General features: G+C 37.2%; 1 protein-coding gene across 1 annotated transcript in view; it reads right to left on the reverse strand.

The window, feature by feature from the left end:
• Positions 1–9,488, reverse strand: part of LOC118836906 (fibroblast activation protein alpha) — a 91,281-nt gene extending 81,793 nt beyond the window's left edge. The window contains exons 1-3 of the mRNA XM_036744013.1: positions 9,338–9,488; positions 8,262–8,320; positions 7,848–7,932 (exon numbers count right to left, since the gene is read on the reverse strand). Coding sequence (XP_036599908.1) covers positions 7,848–7,932; positions 8,262–8,320; positions 9,338–9,488 — 295 coding nt within the window. The remainder of the gene's footprint in view (positions 1–7,847; positions 7,933–8,261; positions 8,321–9,337) is intronic.
• Between the last annotated feature and the right edge of the window lie 15,609 nt (positions 9,489–25,097).

Genomic DNA, 25,097 nt, shown 5'->3' on the forward strand with positions numbered 1-25,097 from the left:
GAGGAGGACATCCTTAGAAGCAGGATGAACAACAGAGACCAAAATGCATGGCCAAGGAAGCACTTGAGTAACTGCTCTGGAATAAAACAAGCCAGATCTTTTTTAAGGGTATATTGCAGGCCAGGCCGAGGCAGGGTAGCAACACATTTCCCTGGATGCACAGGCTATGGTATGAATGATCATTTAAAGAATTAGAACTTCAGCTCCTGCCAGGCACAGATCCCCACGGTGCCAATTGATTGGTCTGGAGAATTGCTGAAGGGGATAGAGGAGATGGAGAAAATGGAGAAAGCTACTGAGTATGTGAAGCAAATGTGGCTTCTGAAGATGAGCAGTGGCAGAATCAGTTTTTAATTTTTGGTTTTGACACAGAGGAAGAGAAGGAAACGTCTAAGCTGCGGAAAAGCTGGCTAACCAAAGGGAGCTATAAGCAGTGCCTGGGGTGAGTGAAACTGGGAGCTCCCTTAAACATGGCAGCTAGAGAGTGTGATGTAGATGATGGAAAAGAGCACTGGTTTTGGAAGCAGAGGACCTGGACAAAATACCAGCTCTTCTTCTATCTGTATGGCCTTGGAAACATTCCCCACTTCTCTGGGCCTCATTTTCCCCAGCTGTGAAAAGAGGAGTTTGGACTAGATCATTTCCCAGGTGTTTTCAAGCTTTAAATCCTATTTTCCTGTGTTTTGCCAAGTCAAATTCATTGACTTCCAATTGAAGTAATATGCTGAATCTGGGATAAGATTTGAGAAAAAAAATAAGGAGTTGTCCAAAAAGGAAAGTCTATAGTTCCCCTAAAGTATGTAGAGAAAGGTGGGATTGACTGGAAAAGTCTCTATAACATGGAAACTAGTTCTTATTATTAGGATCATGGAATCACAGATTAGAAGACATCTAGTTTAAACCCCTCATTTTATAGGTAAGAAAGCTAAGTCCCTGGAGAGGAAAAATAACTTGCTAGGACAGGTCCTGTTCCCCAAGTTCTCATGTAATAATCGGTGTCAGGGGGTTTGAAGCCGAGTCCTTTAAATCCAAATCCAGAGCCTTCTCCACTGTACCAAAGGGCATGTTATGTTTTTAGGGACAAAGTAGGAGGTATATGGAGGACAGAAGGAAGAGTTTGTGTTTCTCACTCCCAAGAACATAAGGTGGTTTGAGGAAGCTGAGTATAGATAGAAGGTAGTGGCAGAAGTCTATACCCCAAAGAGATCAAAGAAAGAGGAAAAGGAACAATACAGACAAAAACAGTTATAGCAGCTCTTTTTGTGGTGGCAAAAAATTAGAAACTGAGGGGATGTCCATCATTAGGGGAATGGCTAAACAAGTTGTTATGTATGATTGTGATGGAATACTATTATACTGTAGGAAATGATGAAGGGGATGGTTTTGGGGGGGGAACCTGGGAAGACTTATATGAACTGATGCAAAGTAAAGCGAGTAGAACCAAGAGAATAATCTACATGGTAATAGTAAAATTGCAAAGACAGTCAACTTTGAAAAACATAGTAACTCTGATAAACATGATGATCCACCACAATTCCAAAGGACTCGTGAGGAAATGTGCTGTCCATCACCAGATAGAGAACTGATAGATAAGTGCAGATTGAAGCCAATTTCTTTCTTCCTTTCTTGTTCTTTCTTTTTCTTTTTTTTTAATTGAATATGGCTAATCAATGCAAAAATTTGTTGTGCATGGCAATGAATTTGGTTGTTTTTGCCTTCTCAGCAGGTAGGGGAGGGAGAAAATTTGAAACTGGAGAAAGACTATTTAAAAAGTTTTAAAAAGCAGTGGGGCAGCGGGAAATATCAGCAGCTAGATACAAATCAAGACTTTCCTAATATAAGCTAAGGTTTCTCAGCTTGGTGCAAGAGAAAAGGAGCTTTTTAAGAGAATGATATGGAATAAAGTCAGCCCAATGCAAAGGGGCTTCGGAGAAGTAGCAAGTGTATATGCCCTGTGCTAGGATGGCACTGGCAGTAATTTCCCTTCATTTAAAGGTCTGACTCAAAGACCTAATGCTGTATGTACCAGGTTACAAAACAAGCGGCGAAATTCTGGTTAGATCAATACTTTCAGATGCTGTGGAATGTGGAATGTTGTCAGGTGTTTGGTGCAGGAATGGCAGTCTGGAGCCCTGCCAACCTTGTCCCTTATGCAACATGGTGACTAATTATCTCCTTCAGGCCCCAACTTTCTGGGATTATTAGTTAGTATAGCAACAGTCCTTGGGTATAATTCCTCTGGGTAATAATAATTGTTGACATTTATTTAGCACTTTCTTATTTGCAAAGCACTTATACTATACATTCTCATTTGTTCTTCATAACATCCTTTGAGATTGGATAGCTGCTAACTTTTCCAAATTAAATTTTAAAGTAAATATTTGGTTGATGAATTTAACTCGCTCTCTTCACCCCTCCCCCAAAAGCCCCATCACCAGTTTTTACATGCAGCCACTGTCTGAGAAAAATAAATTAACTCTGGCCAGGGTATGATTTGGAGAGGACGAGTGTGACTGTGTTATTTACATCTCCATTTTATAGATAAAGAAACCAAGGCTGAGAGAGGTTAAATGACTTGGCAATGGTCACATAGCTAATAAATTTCAGAGGTAAGATTCAAACCCAGGTCTCTCCTGACTCTCAATTCCAGGATGCTTCCATTACATACCTCAAAGGTTGGAGTGTGGGATTATGGGAAGTGATTATGTATTAGTGTAAATTAAGTTAAATTAAATGACTTAATTTCACAGCAAGGAAAACAACTGAATTCATTGTTTTCTCTAATAGTATCCATATTTGATGTTGTTTCTCCAATTGTTCACATATATAAGAACTGTCTCCCTAATAATAATAATGTAAATGAATGTATTGTGAGGACTGTCCTGTGTTTCATTTATAGTCATTAATAATATCAAAGCACATAGGAGGCATGCAATAAATATGAATGAATTTCAACCTCCCTCTCCTAATATTTCAATATTAAAATGTAATCTTTTGCTTATGCTGGAACCATACTTTTGGCAGCCATCATTTATGATCTCCAATAGTTGAGCAGAAGTTGAAATGAATTTTAAAAACATATCCTTCTTCTAAATATATCCAGCACTTACTTGATTAACACTTAATTCCTGACAGTGCCCTTATACTCAATTTGTTGGCCCATCTTTTGCATAGTTACTCATAAACGATTTAAACACTAATTAACTGTGTTTTAATTATTTGCAATTTTCTGACTTTTATGTGAGTGCAAAGCAGAAAATTGTTTCAATTATGAATCCAAGAAATTACAATTCACAAAATGATTCACAAACAAGTTAATGATGCTTTCATCTTCCTTTTCAAATCTTTCTTGAAACTTCATAATCACACTTATTTGGAATTTGGTTGATATTGTTGTATTACTTTAGACCTAGAGGTTGAGGGCAAAATCTTTAACAAGGCTATGACTTTGTTAGTACCTCTGATGACGCCTTCCCCCCTTTTTTTTACATTCAGCAATAATATGGTACAGTATGGTTAGTTAGGCGAGTACCCAAATGCCTGGGACACCACTTCTCCCTGTCCCTCTGACCCTCATTACACATGAGGACCACACAACTGCCCTGAAGTGAAATTTCCTTATCTTGTTTACAGAGCAACAGAGTAGGGCACAGATGGCATATATCTCCTACCTCTGTAAAACTAACAAAACATCTTTTTGTGCATAGTCATCAACTCCATCCCTGATGTGTAGCCATTTACAGAGCTAGCACCTCAGTGATTCTAAAAAAGGAATTATAGATCCAGAGATAGAAGGGACCTTGGAGGCCGAGTTCAGTCTCCTCACTTTACAGGTCAGGAACTGAGGCCTAGAGAGTTTATACGATTTGCCCAAGGTCACACAGGTAGTAGTGTCAGAGGGCGGATTTGAACCTAGGTTCTCTAACTCTTTACTCTTTCTGTTGTACGGCACTGTCTAAGATGGGGTCCTATTTCCAAGCCACTGGGTTTATGGTAAAAGAGGCAATAAATGCTTATTTATTCCACTCTTTATATTAATCTCCTAGGGCAGCACAGGTTGAAGAAAAATAACCCAGCTAGGCTCACTATTTACATCACACTTCCATCCTTTCTAATCAGTCTCTCCACTGCTCTATATTTACATTTTCCCAAGCACTGCCCTACATACTGTCCTCTACTAATCACCCCAGGGCCGGAGTTGATCTATTCTACAAATGCTCTATCTCTATGTGAATGATGAAATTGGCTTTTGGGGAGGGGGATTACATTCAGTTAACCAACCATTTCCTTGAAAGTTAATTTGGAAAAGTAACTAACCAATTATGTAAAATTCCTTTCAATTTTTCTGAACTTCATAATTTTAAAGGAATTGGGTTTCTGTTTCCCTAGACTTCAAAAAGTCTTCCCTTAGGTTATTACCACACTCCTTTTGACTACCTGTTTCAAATACAGTTTGCTGATGAGTGAAGATCTTTTGACTGATTTGGAATTTGAGAAGCTGGCTGCGGTGTGAGCAGTGGATTAGGATTCTAGACGATCCGGGTTCAAATCCTCACTCTGTTTCTTGTTCTCTGTAATTCTGGGCAAGTGAATTCATCTCCCTGTGTCTAAGGTTTCCTCATGAAATGAGAGCATTGGATTCCATGGCTTCTTTCATCATTCCTTCTAGCTCTAAATCTATGATCCTATGATTTGATTAAATAACAACAGTCAGTTAAAAAAACAGTTATTTTCAAGTCGTTGTATGTATACAAAAATACTGTTTTTCTTAGGACTATTTTTGGGGGGATATTTTGAACCTTGAGGTCATTTGGTGGAAACAATCCCATGAGGATAAAAAACAAAACAAAAAACAAACCCAACCTGAAATAATGGGAAACATGAATTTAATGATATTGGGAGCCTCTGTTTCGGGCTGCTACTCCAATCAAACAAACTAAACCAAATTCCAGCCTCCTCCTTGGCTGTTTTCTAAGCAGAACATTTTAGGCAAGGTGGACAAGTTATGCAAAGTCAGAGAGATAGAGTGTTGTAATGGCAAGAAGAGGTGTGTAGTGTGTAGAACTCTATTTATCTCATCTTGGCCAAGTCACTTTAACGAACTCCTTGGCTCTCAATTTCTTCATCTTTAAAATAAGCATTTGGCATTGGACTAGAAAGCTACTGAGATCCCTTTCAGTTTTGGATCCATGGTCCTCTGTGCTATTAGGATAAACCACGGATTATCATCTGAGGACCTCGATCCAGAAGCAGAATAGAGGTGTTGAATCTTTTGGTCTTTAAGGATTTTTGTAGTCAGATATGACTTTTGGACTCTTTAAAATTAAAATATTTTTTCCTATTTCATGTTAGCCTATGATTTAAGTTGTAGTGATCTCTAATTTGTCACTGACCATGAATACTGAACTCTCAGGATGAAAGTGAAAAACCTGGTCTCGAGTGTGCTTTTTAGTATTAGGATGCCAGGGTTAGCTGGATGCAATGTACTAACTAGGTGGTTACCTGAAAAAACACACCAACCTCTATCATCTTTCACTGCTAATGACTTGTTTCTTTGTTAAGTCTCTCTTTGGATTCAAATACACTCTGAGCTATCAATAGTCTCAGAAATTATTAAAATTTCAGAAATTCTGTCATTAATCGCCTAACCCTTGCCTCAGCCAGAGCTGGGGAAAATTTCTCCCTTTTGGAGTGAGTCTCCTCTTTCTCAAACTTGAACAGCATACCTACTGACTTGAGTAAAACTCATTACACATATCTATATTCTTTAATAGCAGGGAAGGGAATAAGATAACACTCACTATGTGCCAGGCACTGTGTTAAGTGCTTTTACAAATATTACCTCATTTGATCCTCACAACAATCCTGGGAGATAGGTGCAATTATTATCCACTTTTTACATTTGAGAAAACAGGTTAAATCATTTGCTCTGAGTTATACAACATATTTGAATTGAGGTCTTCCTGATCGACAGGCCCAGTGTTCTATCCACTGTGTCACCAACCGCGCTTGATAAGAACAATTTCAGATAGCATAGGAACATAAACAGCTTCAGAGCCCAGGAACAAAGTCCTGCCTCTGACCTACTGGCTGGCTGTGTGACCCTAGGCAATTCACATAACTTCTCAGTGCCCTGGGAAACTTTCTGAAACTGTAAGTTTCAAAGTAGGTTCCCATCTGCACTGGTAGAAGGAGTTTCTTCATTGGGAGTTCCCTATACTAATAAAATCACAGGTTTAGTTAAAAAAAAAAAGAGAGAGATATCAGTGGCTAAACTCCCAAACTCAAAGGACAGTCTATTCTTTTCTATAGGTATGAGTATAATAGGTATGCAGGTATCGAAGTGTGAGTATATGTACCTAGGATGGAGCTGGAGCAAAACATGTTCTTTTTGTCCCCAAGTATTCATTTTGAGAGAACAAGTGAAAGTGGTCATTTTCATGTCCTCTTGAGTTACTAAAAATCAGGTGCTGTTTTCAACTGGATTAGTACTCCAAGGGGTCAAAATCATTTCTGAACTACCACATGACCACTGCAATTGTAAATTGCCACAAAATCCCTCAGGTGAAATCCTGTTCTTATTTTCCCTGTGTAACTCAGTGCCAAAGGGACACCTCAACAGCCTAACAGCCTGTGAACATTCCTTTGGTACCAGATAGCAGCAAGAAGTGACAAAAAAGCATCGAAGACAAGAAACTATTTTTAATAACGACATTCTGAATACTGCTTTTCACCCTCTGTTAAATCCTATCCCCTTTCTAAATCTGTGAAAATTCTGTGGAATTTTTGCATATTTGCAAGGAATGTATTTTCTGAGGCCCATTTTCATTGTAGTCCTCCTTGAAAGCTCATGGAGCATTCAGGCTGTCTGTGTTTTCTTAACTTGAAGAATCATACCGTTTCCATTTGATGTCCCTATTGCTATCAATTTACTTCCAGCTGGAGGCATCTCTTTGCCAGTACAATGCATTATCCATATATTTCCCAAACACCAGAGCCTGGAGTGTTTTAGTGTTTTTTTTTTCCTATTGTTTACAAGGTAAGGCTTTCTTTACAAAAAGATTTACATAAGAAAGCTCTGCCACCAAATCCATAGGTTATCCCTATCTGGACATTTAATTTAAAACTGAAACCACCCCACAGGGTAAGTGGAAAGTATTTGCTTTCTAGTGAAAAGCTAAAATAAACTTTAATCTAAGCTATTCATCTGGTGACACTTTCCTTTTCTGCCTGCCCACCATGATTGGTTGTTACCATAATGCACACTCATTTTTAGAAACTAGTATTCTTTAGTCCAACTTTGAATGTAAGAGCCTCCTCATTCTCTGATCTGGGCCCAAATTTATGTCTTTCAGCGAGAAAGCCACCTGGTTATTACTGGGCTACTTAATCAATTCTTCTACTGTTTAAATGAATGCTTTCATTTTCTCTGTGCTATACACAGATATTTCTGAGACTTTCAGTCCCACAAAGATGATTTTCTTTTCTAAGTAAACCAGAGAACAAGGCTGATGAAGTACAGAAATTACTTTTGAGTCCATTAAATTAATGTCATTTCAAACAGACAAAGTAAACTCATATGGGATGGGTGATACTTAAGAGATTTGGTGGGTCTTGGGTGTTAAAATTTCACCTTGAATCTATATTGATATCCTCATTGGTTTAGTATATGTATAATCTGTGATACTAATTATATTATATGATTTTTAAAGCCTTATGAATACTAACATGCTATCTTTGACAAATAAAACCTTAGGAGATGTTTAAATCATTTGCGAGCATGGGTAGCAATGTTACAAGTTTCTAGATATTATGGGGGAACAGGGTAACCCACGGTAAGGTCTTACCTCTTGGTGGACGTAAAACAATACAGACCACAAGCAAGGCAAGTAGAACACAGGTGACGACTCCAAGGACAATTTTGAGCCAGAGCTACACATATACAAAAAAAAAAATGTTAGTTGTACTCTCGGGGTCGGCTCAAAAGTTGAAATAGCAAAAATGTGTTTGCACCTAAATCCTCCTGCTCCCACCCTACAAAGCATTTGATTGTCTTCTTCCACCGATCTGACTGTAATTGCTGGAACCCATCCAACTCTGAAACTATGTTTCTACAGTATATTTAGCACAATTTCCCATCCCCAGCCCCCTCCAGGAAGTAAATACTAATGGACAAAAATCTCACCTTCTAAACAGAAAAATCTCCTAACAATAGGTCCAATGCTTTTTCTTTAAAAGACATCTATTTTCCATATACTAACCTTCATTTTTCCAGATGTTTCTGAAGAAAATCCTCTCTTCGGAGTGTGGGTCACTGGATCTATGAGAGCAGTTAAAAAGAAGCAGTCTGTTTTCGCAGTTGGAGGCCAGACCCAAGACCAGATTTTTTTTTTCCGCGTACTTTTGAATGCTGTGCCAAATTTCAAAGGATTTCTGTAAAATTAGAAACAGATTTTGGGGGCCTTCTTGGCCTTAAAATGACCTGTGGGTGGCTCTAGAGAGGCTTTATAGCTCCCCCATCCTTGTAAATTGTACACCAACATCTGCTTACGTTGACATATAGTTTTGTGTTGTTGTTTTTTTTTTTAAATACATGTCCAGTTTTATGTTTCATTTTCCCCTGGAAATCACTTTCAGTATGCTTTGGAAAACCACTGGGTTTAAAATAACTTTATTTGCAACTAAATGAAGGATTAAAAGAAAAACGTTTTTTTTTTTCCTAAATGTGTACTGTCTGCCCAACTTTTAACAGCAGATGACAATGAAAATATATAGGACTGTATAAAAAATAAAATTAACCTTGTCTATTCTGTCTCTATGGGGAGCTTAAGAAATCCTTAAAGAAATAACTGTTTCTTTCGATCCAATTCCTTTGTCTGTATAGCTTCACAGACAATTTTATCAAAAACAGATATTCTTTAAAAATCAAATGTCTTAATTAAAGAATAAAGATTGTCTGATATGATCGAGTATGAGTTAGATATGTATGAATATGTTGTAAAAACTAAGATTATAAATAATTTACCAAATATCTACGAGCAGAGTGGGAATGAATGTTAAAAATGTCCTATTTTTTTCCTCCTGAAATAAAATGGACTTATAGGTGGTTCCAGAACAAGGAACCCAAGACTATGGATGATATGTTAAAGTTGGCCAGTCGATGTTATTGTTTGCTGTTTATTTTTAGCCTACTGGTCTGGGTACCAGCTGAGTTCTTCAGCAGAGACTGGGAAACTGACATGAGAGGCTTCTCACTCAGACTTTCCCCAGACACACCTCACCGAATTCCAGGATTATGAAAACTTCTGCTGAGGAAAATGAGTCATTAGGCACTTACTAGCACAAAGATGTAGCGCAGGCTTCTGGAAGACATCTCCATTTGCAGATGGCCAGTAAATGAGATCAACCTTTCTGGAGCTACAGCAATCAATAAAGGTCTTGTTATTTACTAGGTGGTGCTTCCCAGTGACCCAAGTGGCATCCTTCATTTCTTGACATCTTAAGGCAAAAGCTCCTAATCTCTTCTTAACCTTCAGACAAATTGTTCACTTGTGGTTCTGCTTGGGATAATTCACTTTAGTTTGGGACTTGTTCAGAGATAATGTTCTGGGCAGTTCTGTTCATTCTTCTGCCTGTTGAAACCACCAATTCCACTCCAGGGAGTTGCATGCAACAAGCTTAACAGGGTTTTATGCTCTGGAGTGAAAATCTCTGCAGAACAGCTCCTCTTTAATAAACAATTAAAGGGTAATTAAAATGAATATTATTACCTTTGGGAATGAGAAATTTCATTGCACTGTGACTGGTCTGGGTTACAGATGAGTTCTTTTACAGTGGAAAGTAGGAGTCAACAACAAAAAAAAACTCATGTGTCAGGTTGTCTCAAGAGAAAGCCAGTGTTCTATGAGGAAGTACAAACTAATTTAAATCCAAACTGGTAATATAGAGGAAAACTATGAAGGTGAGAAGTATCTTCTTTGGTGTTTTTTTTTTCACTTGATAGCTTAGACTGGCTAAAATTTAGAGCCATGTAGATGATTCAAACAGTGACTTCTGACATACACCTCCTTGTTAAATATGTTTAAAGGAAAACCAGTAAGTTTTGACAAAAATAAAACTGACATTATGCTTGCTTTATATTTTCAGTATATTCTAGAAAAATCTGTACATTTTACTTCTATTCTAGTAAGTTAAATGTGTGCTTTTGTTGGTATATATACTCCTTCGAAGCAGACTGCAATTTCTCCACAATTTTGCAGGTAAGTCATTCATTGATTCACCAATCATTTATTAAAGGCCTACTATGAACCAGGTATGATGCTATGTGTTAGCAATACAAAGGAAAAAAACAGTCCTTGCCTTCTAGAATGTTGTATTCTATCATGGGAAAACCATATGTACAAGAAAAATAAAATATAAAATTTTTTAAAAAGTTAAAAAAATTAATTTTTTTAAAAAAATTTCTAGGATGAGTGGAAGGCACTAGCAATTGTGGCAATCAGGCTAGGTTTTTAACAGTTGCAGTGGCCAGCCTGGTGTTGAGCTTGTCTGAACACAACCTGTTCCTCAGACAACAAATATATTAGGTGTGGCTAGACCTATACCGGCCTTTCCAGCTTAGTGGGACCTGACAGAGCTTGTGCTGAGCTGGCTTAACTTTCTAGAACCCCAAGTTGCCTCAATACTGATGAAGCAACAGTAGAGAACTTTAGCAGAGGGATCCTCTTTAGAGGTAAATATTAACCATGCCAAAACAATGATTCTCACAGAAGCCTACCAGATCATTTAAAAGAGTATACCGTTTAAAACATAAGTTTAATGAAATTCATTGGACTTTTGGGGTCTAAATTCAGAATGAAAGAAAAGCCAGAATTTCTTATGCTGACCCTTTCATTCTTTATCAACTGTCAGGTCAAGTCAACAACCATTTATTAAGCACCTACACTATGCCAGATACTGAGACTACAAAGACAAGAACTAAATAGTTCTTACTCTCAAGGAGCTTACATTCTAATAAAGGGATATAACTAGACAGGTGGAATAACGGATAGAGAGCTAGACTTGGACTCAGGAAGATCTGAGCCGAAATCCCACCCAAGCAAGCTGTGTGACTTTGGGCAAGTCACTTTACTTCTTCCAGATTTAGTTTTCTCGTCTATAAAGCAGGCATAAAAATAGCACCTACCTTATGGAGTTGTTGTGAAGGATAAAATAGTTGTTGTCTATAACAAGATCAAATGAAATAATACACATGAAGTGCTTTTCTGCAAAACTAAAAGCTCTATATAATAGCTATTATCATTACAACAAATCAACAGACAAATAAAGATGATTGGAGAAGAGAGAGGATACTGACAACTCTGAGAGTCGGAGTGATAAGAAAAAGTAACACCAAGAACTGACACCCAAGTTGGACCTTGAAGAAAAGTAAGAATTCTGAAGGTCAGAGATAAGATGAGAGGGTTGGGGAGGGGGGTGATGGACTGAATTCTGAGCTAGGGGATGGTTTTCATAAACGTACTGAAATCGGGACTGGAATGCTAGGTCCAGGAAGCAGCTAGTAGGCCGGTGTAGTTGGAACACAGAATGCATGAAGAGGGGCAATATGCAATATAATTAGAAATGTATTTAGAGGCAGACTGGGAATTACTGCCTTAAATGCCTGATTGAAGTGTTTGTGTTTTCTCCTAGCACAAAGAGGAGTCATTGAATATTTTTCAGAGAGGTCATATCTGTGCCTTAGGAGGATGGGTTGGAGGGGATGGAGACTGAAAGCAAGGATACCAGTGAGAAGATGTACAATATCGAGGAAAGAGGTGTTGGGGGCCTAAAGTGGGGTAGTGCAATATAAGTTGAGAGAAAGAGAAAAATAAAAGAGATTTTGTGGAGGTAGAACCAGCTTGACTTGGCAACTGATAAGGAAGTGAGGGAATCAAGTATAACTTGGCAACTAAAAATGTGGATGACTGGGAGGGTGTTAATGCTTTCAACAGAAATAGGGAAGTTTGGAGAAGATACATGTTTAGTGGGAACATGATAAGTTCCATTTTAGACATTTTGAATTTGAGATGCCAACAGGACATCCAGGTGGAGGTGTTCAACAGGCAGATGGAGACACAGGCCTAGAGTCCAAGAGTGATTAGGGTTGGTTAGTTAATAGACAAGACAACTGAATCCCGGTGACCAAATGAGATTGCCAAGGAGTAGAGTATATAGAGAAGAAGAAAAGCTTCAAGGCAGAGCCTTGGGTCACCTGTGTTTAGAGAAGGGAAGACAGATCATCATCAAAGGAAAAAAGAATTGTGTTCTAGATGCCAGCGCAGGACAGCATATCCAGAAGGAGGGGAGAATCACAGAGGATGCAGGGCCTGACTTGTCCATCATGTACCCAAAGTAGACAGTTCTAATTATGTACTTCCTGTACTACTAGGAAAGAAGTAGGAATGAATGTATAAATTCAGGCTAAAATTATCTATCGTTATCTAACAATGGTAGTTCAATTCCTGTGATTTAGTCAAAACCAGGTTGTTATTTCATTATTTTGCTGTTTCTAGGGTGAAAGCCAACACTGACTTGAGATAGGATAGGGAAAAGAGAAGTAACCATCTCAGGTTGCCTCCCAGAGTACCTTGGAAGAAAAAAACAGTATCAGGACTAACACATTCTCCAAGCAAGGCCATCTTGATGTGGGAACAGAGAAGTAAAGAAAGGGAATCACGGTTATGATGGCCCATGTGCCCCATTTTGAAAATAAGCATTATCCCCACATACTTTTACCCATTTCCCTTTATTATAGCTCTTAATTTACTACTCCTCTTTACTATCTAATCAATCAACAATAAGTTGATAAGCATTTATTTTATAGCAGACATTGCGCTAAGTATTGAGGTTACAAAGAAAAAGAAAAAATGGTCTCTGTTCCAAAGGAAGTTTCATTATAATACATGACAGCATTGCAACGTGCATATATGCAGGCGGGTAAAAATACATATAGAGGGAAGGGAAGGAACAACATTTATTAAGTGCCTACTGTGTACCAGGCACTGTGCTAGGCGCTTTATAAATATTCGCTTCCTTTATTCTCACAACAACCCTATGAGGTTGGTGCTGTTATCCCTATTTTACAGTTGAGGAAACTGAGGTAGACAAAAGTTAAGTGACTTGCTCAAGGTTACACAATTAGTTTCTGAGGTCAGATTTGAACTCAGATCTTCCTGATTCTTAAGTGCTCTCTCCACCACATGACCTAGCTGCCTATAGAGTAGATACTGGATAACCAAAGAAGTGAAGGCATTAGTATCTGCCATCCATATGTAATCATGGACACACAGAGGCTACCAGAAGGATACATGAAAAATTTTGGACTTAGATGACCTCTAGTTTCCACCCAGCTTTACCCTTCTATAACAACTTGATTTGATTTCAAAGTCCACAAGTAAAACATATGCAAAGAAAATATACAGTAAAAAAACTTCCCAGTTTGTAATTAATACTATTCTCCTAATAAACTACATAATTAGATTCATGATGTTTTATTATGGTGAAAACTGTTTTCAGTCTTTGTCTGGCTCATAGAGGCCCAGGAATTTATTTCACTAGCAAAGTGGATCAAGGAAGAAACATTAACAGAATAATGTGATTCTCTCTAATGTTGGATCCTGCAAAGCTCATGAAATGTAATGGCTCCTTCATATATGAAATATGTCATATATTTCACATATTAAAACTTCAAAATAGCAGCTGCTTGGGCACAGCTAAATACTAGCAGGCAGGAGTAAAATTGTCTAAATGGTGTTTATATCTGTATTTTCTACTTTGATAAAGTTTTTTTGAGATGAACATGTATTTCACTAGCAAATTGGACTTAGAGTTAATGTGGTCTGACTATAAAGACTTTGTGTATAATGGGGTTGGGCTAAATGACTTCTAAGATTCCTTCAACCATTCAAATTATATAATATTTGTTATTAAGGGCCACTGCTCCCACTGCAAGAGGTCAGTCAATCCACTAGTGTTTTTCAAGTACCTACTACGTGCTAGGCCCTACATTAAGTGCTGGGGATACAAAGAAAAAAAACCAGTTCCTGCTTTCAAGAAGCTCACAGTCTACTGCCATGGTGGAAATAGCATGCAAACAACCATGTGTAGGCAAGATATACAGATATATAATTAATAAATTTAAGATATATAAAGTGGGGGTAGTCTCAGAGAGAAAGCCCTAAGTTTAAGGATGGGCAAAAGCTTCTTATACAAATTGGGAATTTGGTTGAGACCTGAAGGAAGCTAGGGAAGCTAGAGGTAGAGATGAGGAGAGAGGGTATTCTAGGCCTGGGGGACAGCCAGGGAAAATGCTCAGTTAAGAGAGAGAGTCTCAGGTGTGAGGAACATCAATGTCACTCTGTACATGTATAACTTTTATCAAATTGCCTGCCTTCTCAATGAGGAGGGACGGAGGGAAAAAGAGAATTTGGAATGCAAAATTTTAAAAAATGAATATTAAAAAATTTTTACATGTCATTGAAAAAATAAAGTATATTTTTTAATCGAGTGAAAAAGGATCGATGACACTAGAACACAGAGTGTGTGGATGGGAGTAAAGTTTAAGAATATTGGAAAGAAAACAGGGGTCAGGTTATATGGAGCTTTAAAAAACAGAGGGTTTGATTCTGGAGATAACAGGGAGCCCCTGGAGCTTTTGAAGGGAAGGAGGGTGATATGGACAGGCCTGCATTTTTAGGTCTTGACAGCTGGGTGGAGGTTGGATTGGAGTGGGGAGAGAGTCGAGGCAGAGAGACCAACAAGCAAGCTATTTATAGTGGTATAGGCATGTGGTTATGAGGGTGGAAATGTCAGAGGAGAGAAGGGGGTGAATACAAGAAATGTTATAGAGGTAGAAATGGTAGGACTTAACAAATGATTGGATACGAGGACAAAGAGAGGAGCGAGAGTGAGGAGTTAAGAATGACATCTAGGTTTCAAGCCTGGGACCCATCAACATGATTTTGTGATTTTTTTCCAGCTTCATTCAGCAATACATGAGTAGGTACAAAGGCAATGGGTGGTGAAGGTAATTCAAGTCTGGGGCTTGGAAGGGCAAGCTCTTCATTAAGGGTATGAGATTTGACAGGACAGTGTAGAGTTGAACTAGTTCGCCAAGGTGTCAAGCTGGGGAGGGGATACAGGTGTAGGCCAGTGCAGGGTGGTAACCTGGGAAAGAAATGAGGGGTAGAGAGATTGGAGGTCATGTGAGGTTGAAGAACAGGGTTTCAAGCTGCAAGACAGAGGAAGGGATGGAAGGACAACAGATTATGATCAGATAAAGGCATTTCAGGATTTGTGAACACAATTGTGGAACATTTGTGGGTATGGCCATCTCTGTGTGTAGTTGTGAGGGAGGAAATTCTCAGGAGCAATGAGTAAGTAGAGGAAATGGGAGGTGAATGTGATCACTTGGATATGTAAAAAGATCTGTGATTTCAATCAGTCTGGTATGATCCTTCCCCTAATAGAGATCACAACTTCTCCATGACCTCATAAATAAACCTAATGACTGCCAGGGCCAAAAGAAATAATCAGGTGGCCAACCGTTTGATGATCTTGCATTAATTTAGCTATCTTGGGCAACAATCAAACAGTCTTTTCTTAGAACCTAACCTGAAGGCTTTCATTTTGGTAGGCCTCCAAAGATGTTGTGATCTGCTGGCATAGCCTTGGTAAACCCAGGGTGACCTCCAAACCATGAAGAACCATCAGAGTGACACATGAATGTACTGCAGTGGGGAAAAAAAAAAACTCTATATGGCCCTCAGTTAATTTAGAAAGTTTGTGACGTACAAGAATTGGTGAGTAATTTTCTAGTTTACTTTGGGTGGTCTGGCCTTTCTCATAGGATACAGTTTTGCACAGTTTTGCAGATATAGAAAAAGTTGGAGAAAAGAAATTAGGAATGAATTATTTATGGAGAAAAGTTCAGGGAATTGAGGTGTAGAGATTATACAAAATAAATTGGAGGGAGCATCATGGAGAATGCAGAGCCCTGAAAAAGCCCATCATGGGGCCAAGGTATTGTTGTTAAATCATTTTAGTTATGTCCAACTCTTTGTGACTCCATTTGGGGTTTTCTTGGCAGAGATGCTAGAGTCACTTGCGATTTTCTTCTCTAGCTCATTTTATAGATGAGGGAGCTAAGGCAAATAGAGTTAAGTGACTTGCCCAGGGTCAGACAGTTAGTAAGTGCCTGAGGCTAGATTTGAACTCGTGAATACAAGTCTTCCTGATTCTAAGCCCAGTGTTACATCTATTGTACCACCTAGCTGTCCAAGGTGAAAAGTTCTTAGTGAAGGCTCCCTGTGCCCAGGAATACCTATATTATCACTAAAATTAAATCATTATCTAACAATAATAGTTTAATTTCTGTGATGACCTTTGAGAGTACCTTTCAAAATGTGCTGCAGGTTTTTTTTTTTCAACTTAAGAATTAGTAATGAGAGCCAAGTACAGCTATTCATTTTTTTCCCGTAAGACTTGAGGGTAGCTTACCGGGTATTTTGTGAGAAGTATCAGTTTTATGGATTAGTAAAGTGAGGATTAGCCTTATCCTATATCTATTTCCTCTTGCTGTTGTATTTCATGAGCTTTTAATTAGAATATCAGTCAATAATAATTAGATTATTAATTAATTCAGAGCACCTCAAAGTGACTCGTTCTCTCTTTATAAATGCATCTTTTCTATTTGTCAGAGTAATCATATAGTGTTACATCCTAGAGATCACAGGGAATATTTGCTGTCCCTATTTCTTTATGAAATTGATGTGCTAAGACTATTAGGATTGAAGTTTTTTTAATAGATAATATGTATCTATTTTAGGAATTGACTTAAAAATGGCAATCAATTAATAAAATTATACAATTGATTGCAACATCAGATAATGTCCATTGTGTTCCCCCTTGAAATATTTCCTTTTATGTTAACTTCTCTGCTCTTTAATTCTTGCATTTGGGCCTTTTACTGAATACGGAAGGCCGTCCTTTGAATAACAGTCATCTGCGCCATTACAATACATTGCTGTAATAATTATTCTTAAATTCACATGGAAACAGTCTTTTCTCTTTTTTAGGGTTTTATTGATATCTTTTGTTTTTACATTATAGTCATTTCCAGATGTATCACCAGTAGCAAAACTGCCATCTCCTTTCTATCTCCACTACCCCATGTGAGCCTCTCATTTTAATTTGGAATTTACTATTTGCCAGGCAAAATATAAAAATAAGCAAAACCAACCAATATATAATCATATCTGATGGTACACAACAGTTTATATTCATGGTTTCTGGGGTATATGTAATATATCACACCCAATAAGCACACCTCTCCAAAGAAAGGAGAATAGTACATTTCTTCAATTCTTCTCTGGGGTCAAGCTTGGTTATAGAACCATGAACCATTCCCCAATTGATAAACATTCAACAGATGTGAACAGGCAGTTTTCAGAGGAAGAAATTAAAGCTATTTATAGTCATATGAAAAAATGCTCTAAATCACTATTGATTAGAGAAATGCAAATCAAAATGACTCTGAGGTACCACATCATATCTATCAGACTGACTAACATGACAAAATAGGAAAACAGGAAAATGATAAATGTTAAAGAAGATGTGGGAAAATTAGAACACTAATGTATTGTTGGTGGAGTTGTGAACTGATCCAACCATTCTGAAGAGCAATTTGGAACTATGCCCAGAGGGCTATAAAGTTGTACATATCCTTTAACCCTTTGCAATACCACTTCTAGGTCTATATCCCAAAGAGAGCATAAAAACGGGAAAAGGATCCACATGTACAAAAATATTTATACCAGCTCTTTTTGTGGTGGCAAAAAATTAGAAATTAAGGGGATCTCCATCAATTGGAGAATGGCTGAACAAGTTGTTGTATATAAACATAATGGAATACTATTGTGCTGTAAGAAATGATGAACAGGCAGACTTCAGAAAAACCTGGAAAGACTTATATGTACTGATGATAAGTGAAGTGAGCAGAACCAGGAGAATATTGTACACAATAACAGTCACATTGTATGATGACTGACCTTGATAGACTTAGCTCTTCTCAGCAATGCAAGGATCTAAGACAACTCCAAAAGACTCATGATAGAAAATGCTATCCACATCCAGAAAAAGAACTCCGGAGTCTGAGGGCAGTCCTTTTCCTCTGTTGTTCTGTTTTGTTTCTTTTTTCCTCCCATTAGTTCTAATTCTTTATATCATGACTAATGTGAAAAAAAAGAACCAGGAACCATGATCAAGTCAATTCTGCCACTGTTCCTGAATGGGGTGTATTAATCTACTCCCCTATCACCATCCCTAACTTCCCTATCAGAGTGCTTCTCCCTGATCACCATTCCTCTATGCATTATATCTCCTCATTAGAATATAAGTTTCTTGAGATCAGGGACTACCTTTGTTTTTGTATTTGTGTCTCTAGGGCTTACTATAGTGCTTGCCAATTGTAAGCATTAGTAAATGTCTTTTTTTTTTTACTCACTTGCTTATTCAGTCATTCATTCCACAGTGTTTAGCTTCATTTTATTGTTCTTTTCATTTACATTCTTATGGTCATAATGTTTTTTTCCCCATTATTATAGTCATTATGTATTTTGTTTTCCTTGTTTTGCTGGTTTTGCTCTGCATCAATTCATACAAGACTTATCTGTAGCATAGACTTCTGAAATCCTCCAATGGTTCATTTGTACTTATCAATAGTGATAAAAACACTAATGCAAAAGTACAGTAATCATGCTTTCTAGTTTGCCATTGTAGATAAACACTTATTCTCCATAATACTTTTCCTGAGTTAAAATATAAAGTACTTAAATTGTCTGATACTTTTTTCCCACTCATCCTCTTAACTTTTGTTGGGCTCTGGAAATGCCTGGTCCAAAGAGGTAAATGCCAGGACACATTTATAAAGAAAAAAAGTCATTGTTTGTGATTTTCTCCAGTCCTCTATCTTGTATTTATATAGCAGAGATTTTCCAAGACATAAAATATTTTATAATCATTAGATCACCGTCTGCAAGGAAAATTTGTAGCATGGTACTCTAGATGTAAAAACAGGCTTAGGAAACTCAAATAAGAAGCATCCTCAGGAAGCAAATCAAGGTTTCTTAAATACTAGTTCAGGGCTAAGCAATGGATTATATTGTGTGAAAGGCTGAGAAAAAAAGAGAAAAAAAACAACGTAGGAAGGCAGGAAGTAAAGCCTTGGAAGGGGAATGCTTTGGCATTTCTCAGATGTGAGGGAGGAGTATTACAACCTCTGAAAAGAAATCAGTGCTGGGGCAGAGGGGAGCCAAGACGGTGAAGTGGCAGGAACTCATCTGAACTCTAATTCTCCTCCAAACAACTTCCAAATAATGCCTCAAATTGATTTCTAGAATGGTAGAACCAACAAAAGGTTGGAATGAAACAATTTTTCAGCCTAAAGACAACTTAGGAGAAAAATAGGAAAGTTCTGTCACAGTGGGGTGGTGGTTGGTTCCAGAGCACAGTGCAGGCTTTGCTGTAGTGCCAGCAGCAGGCTATGGGGGTAGCTGCAGCAGCAGAAGCAGTAGTTTGGGGAGCTCTTAGCCCATAGACAATAAGGGAGTTGGACTACTGGTCAGAAAGCAATTACAGGGGATATTTTGCTGATGTTGGATTCAGGACCGTGTTACATTGCCTATATGTAGTACTGGGTCACAGCAAAGAGGAGCACTAGCTCTTGCAGTCACAGGAGAGCAAAGGCCCCAGTCATAGTTCTAGGGCAGAGAAGAGGCTTGTGGTCACTCATAAAAGAGCAGGGGCCCTGGTCTTATTTGCAAGGCAGAAAGGAGCACTAGGCTTCAGGAGAGTAGGGGCCTAAATCACAGTTCCAGGGTCAAAAGGAGTGATGGCACTTGCAGCTGCAGGGGAGCAGGAAACCTGGTTACAGTTCTAGGGCCAGGAAGAGAACTAGCAATTGTGGCTACAACGGAATGAGGTCCCTTCCTCAGTGAAAGACCAGAGCATAGGCCAGGAGAGCAATGACCACACTTCTAATTAGATCTTACCACTTGGGAAGCACTGAAAACTTATAGCCCCCCAGAACTAGCTCTGAAAAAGGCAGCATGAAAAACTTGAAGCTTAGGACAGTGGCCCTTCAACCACAGGAGAAGAGCCCAACTTCAACATGAAGTTAAAAATCAAGAAATAGGCTAGAAAAAATGAGCAAACAAGAAAAAAAGAACCTGACCATAAAAAGTTACCATGATGACAGGGAAGATCAAGATACAAATTCAAAAGAAGACAATGATGTCAAAACAGCTACAAGCAAAGCCTCAAAGAAAACTGAATTGAACAAAATCTAACAATAATTCCCGGAAGAGCTCAAAAATCAAATAAGAAATGTAGAGGACAAATTGGGAAAAGAAGTGAAAGTGATGCAAGAATTATGAAAAGAGAGTCAACAGCTTGGTAAAAGAGGAACAAAAAAATTGAAGAAAATAACACTTTAAAAAATAGAATTGGCCAAATGGCAAAAGAAGCACAAAAATGTACTAAAGAAAATTCCTTTAAAAGCAGAACTGGACACATGGAAAAAGAGGCACAAACATTCACTGACGAAAAAAACTGCTTAAAAAATAGAATTGGCCAACTAGAAAAAAAGTTACAACAGCTCACTGAAGTAACTAATTCCTTAAAAATTAGAATAGGGCAAATGGAAACTAATGACTCCATGAGTCATCAAGAAACAATAAAAAAAATCAACAGAATGAAAAAATAGAAGAAAATGTCAAGTATCTCATTAAAAAAAACTCACTTGGAAAATAGATCCAGGAGAGATCATTTAAGAATCATTGGACTACCTGAAAGCCATGATCAAAAAAGAGCCTAGGCATCATATTTCACAAGGAAAACTACTGTGATATCTTAGAACCAGAGGGTAAAATAGAAATTGAAAGAATTCACCAATCACTTCCTCAAAGAGATCCCAAAGTGAAAACTCCTAGGAATATTATAGCCAAATCCTAGAGCTCCCAGGTCAAGGACAATTCTTTTTAATTTATGGAATAAACCAAACATTTCCATAACATAGTACAATAAAAAGATGATTGCACATGAACCTGCAAATCTACTATGCACAACTTGCTATCCTTTCAAATATACCACAAAATTTCTCTTTTTTCCCCCTTTTTCCTTCCCTCCCCCATTATTTTCTATAAGGAGAAAATATTGCAAGCAACCAGAATAAAACAATTCAAATATCATAAAGCCAAAGTCAGGATGACACAGGATTTAGAAGTTTCTATGTTAAAGGATCAGAGGGGTTTGAATATAATATTCTGGAAGGCAAAGGAGCCAGGATTACAACGAAGAATCACCTAATCAGGAAAACTGACCATAATACTTCGAGGGGAAAATAGATATTTAATGAAATAGAGGACTTTCAAGCATTCCTGATGAAAAGATCAGAGTTGAATAGAAAATTTGACTTTCAAATACAAGACTCAAGAGAGGCCCAAAAAGGTAAAAAGGAAAGAGAAATCATAAGGGATTCAATAAGGTTAAATTGTTTACATTCCCATATGAGAAGATGATACTTGTAACTCCTAAGAAATTTATCATCCTTAGGGTATGTGTATATATATATATATATATATATATATATATATATATTGGGAGAGAGAGAGAGAGAGAAGGCATAGGTGTGAGTTGACTATGATGGGATTATTTCAAAATATAAAATTAGAGAGTGAGAAAGAAGGATGTAATGAGAAAAAGGGGAAGGGAGAGAAAGAATGGGGGAAAATTATCTCACATAAAAGAGGTGTGAAAGGAAGAGTTTTTACAATGGAGGGGGAAATGCTGTGGGGTGGCAGGCAATGCTTGAACCTCATTGGAACTGGCTCCAAGAGGGAATAATATACATACTCAGTTGGGTATAGAAATCTATCTTACCCTACCAGGAAGTAGAAAGGGGTAGGAGATAAGAGAAGGGGTGGGGGGTGGGTGGGGACTGATAGAAGAGGGAACAGATTAAAGGAGGAAGTGGTCAAAAGCAAAAGAGACTTTTGAGGAGAAACAGGGGAAGAGAGAGAGACAGAGAGAGAGAGACAGAGAGAGACAGAGAGACAGAGAGACAGGGAGAGAGAGAGACAGAGAAAGAAAGAGAGAGAGAGAGAGACAGAGAAAGAAAGAGAGAGAGAGAGAGAGACAGAGACAGAGAGAGAAGGATAAATAGGGAAAAACTAGGATAGAGGAAGAAAATACACAGTAATCATAACTGTGAATGTGAATGAGATGAAAAAATGGAAGTGGATAGCAGAATAGATTGAAAACCAGAATCCAGCAATATGTTGTTTATAAGAAACACACTCGAAACAGAGACATACACACACACAGTGAAAAATAAGGGGTTGGAGCAGAATCTATTATGCTTCAGCTGAGGTTAAAAAAAAAGCAGGAATAGTAATTGTGATCTCAGATAAAGCCAATGTAAAAATAAGCCTAATTAAAAGAAATAAACAGGGAAACTACATTTGGCTAAAAGGTACCACAGATAATGAAATGATGTCAATACTAAATATATATGTCCCAAATGGCATAGCATCCAAATTCCTAAAGGAAAAGTTAAATGAGTTACAGAAGAAAATAGAAAGTAAAACTATACTACCTCAACTGTCCCCTCTTAGAACTAGATAAATCTAACTATAAAATAAATAAGAAGGAAGTTAAGGAGATGGATAGGGTTTTAGAAAAGTTAGATATGATAGACTTCTGGAGAAAACTGAATGGGAATAGAATGGAGTACACCTTTTTCTCAGCTGTACGTGGCACCTTCACAAAAACGGACAGCATATTAGGGCACAAAAACCTCACAACCAAATGCAGAAAAGCAAAAATACTAAATGCATCCTTTTCACATCATAAAAATTAAATTCAATAAACGGCTGTGGAAACATTAATATTAATTGGATACTATGTAATCTAATCCTAAAAAATAAGTGGGTCAAAGAACAAATCATAGAAATAATAATTTCATTAAAGAGAATGACAACAATGAAACAACATACCAAAACTTATAGGATGCAGCCAAAGCAGTACTTAGGGGAAAATTTATATGTCTAAACACTTACATCAACGAAATGGAGAAAGAAATCAATGAAGTGGGCATGCAACTTGAAAAAACCTAGAAAAAGAACAAACTAAAAATTCCCAATTAAACACCAAATTGGAAATCCTGAAAGTCAAAGGAGAGATTAATAAAATTGAAAGTAAGAAAACCATTGAACTAATAAGTAAAACTAAGAGCTGCTTTTATGAATAAAAACAATACAATAGATAAACTATTGATTAATTTGATTTTGAAAAAAAGAAAGAAAACCAGAATGCCAGTATCAAAAATGACAAAGGTGAATTCACCATCAATGAAGATGAGATTAAAGCAACTATTAGGATCTATTTTACACAATTGTAGGCCAGTAAATCTAACAATCTAAGTGAAATAGATTAATATTTACAAAATATAAATTGTCCAGATTAACAGAAGAAAAAATACAATAATCAAATAACCCTATCTTAGAAAAAGAAATTTAATAAGCCATAAATGAGTTCTCTAAGAAAAAATCCCCAGGACCAGATAGATTCACAAGTGAACACTACCAAACATTTAGAAAACAATTCATTCTAATACTGCATGTACTATTTGGAATAGACAAATTCCTTTTACAACACAAATATGGTGCTGATGCCTAAACCAAGAAGGGCAAAAACAGAGAAGGAACACCATAGGCCAATTTCCCTAAAAATATTGATGCAGAATTTTTAATAAATTATTAGCAAGGAGATTATATCAATATAACACAAAGATCATACACTTTGGCCATGTAGGATTAATATCAGGTATACAGGGCTGGTTCAATATTAGGAAAACATCAGCAAAATTGACTATATCAATAAAAAAATCTTATAATTATCTCAATAGATGTTGTCATGTAAATATCTTTTTCTTCTTTTTTAAAAAATTATTTTATTTTAATTTATGGAATGAAACATGCATTTCCATAACATAGTATATAATAAAAGATGATTGCACATGAAACTGCAAATCCACCATATATAATTTGCCATTCCTTTTAAACATATAATAAAGTTATCATGTAAATTTCTTTTTTTTCTTCCCTTCCTCCTCCCACCAGAAAAAGCTTTTGACAAAATACAACAGTCATCCCTATCAAAAACACTAGAAAGCATAAGAAAAAGTGAAGCTTTTTTTAAAATGATAAAACCATCAGCAAGCATTGTTTGTAATGGAGATAAGCTAGAAGCCTTCCCAATAAGATTGGGGTGGAGCAAGAATGCCAGTTATCACCACTATTACTCAATATTGTACAAGAAATAGCTAGCTATAGCAACAAGAAAAGAAAAAGAAATTGAAGGAATTAAAATAGGCAATGAGGAAACAAAACTATCACTCTGTAGGTTATATAATGATATAGTCAGACAATCCTAGAGAATCAACTAAAAAACTAGTTTAAATAATTGCTATGACAGAAAAGAGAAATGACAGATGTTGGAGGGGATGTGGAAAAATTGGGACACTAATGCATTGTTGATGGAATTGTGAACTGATCCAACCGTTCTGGAGATCAATTTGGAACTATGCCTAAAGGGCTATAAAACTGTTCTTACCTTTTGACTCAGCAATACCACTAATAGATCTGTACCCTAAAGATATTACAGAAAAAGGAAAAGGACCTATATGTACAAAAGTATTTATAGCAGCTCTTTTTTTGGTGGCAAAGAATTGGAAATCAAGGGGTGGCTCATCAATTAAGGAATGACTAAACGTGTTGCAGTATGATTGTGATGGAATACTATTGTGATATGAGAAATGACAAGCAGGATGCTTTCAGACAAACCCAAGGAGACACATGAACTGATGCAAAATGAAGTGAGCAGAACCAGAAGAACTTTGTACACAGTAACAGCAATACTGTATGATGATCAACTATGAATGACTTAGTTATTCTCAGCAAACAATGATCCAAGACTATTCCAAAGGACTTCTTATGAAA

This window comes from Trichosurus vulpecula, chromosome 2 (genome assembly GCF_011100635.1).
Source record: "Trichosurus vulpecula isolate mTriVul1 chromosome 2, mTriVul1.pri, whole genome shotgun sequence".
Lineage (NCBI taxonomy): Eukaryota > Metazoa > Chordata > Mammalia > Diprotodontia > Phalangeridae > Trichosurus > Trichosurus vulpecula.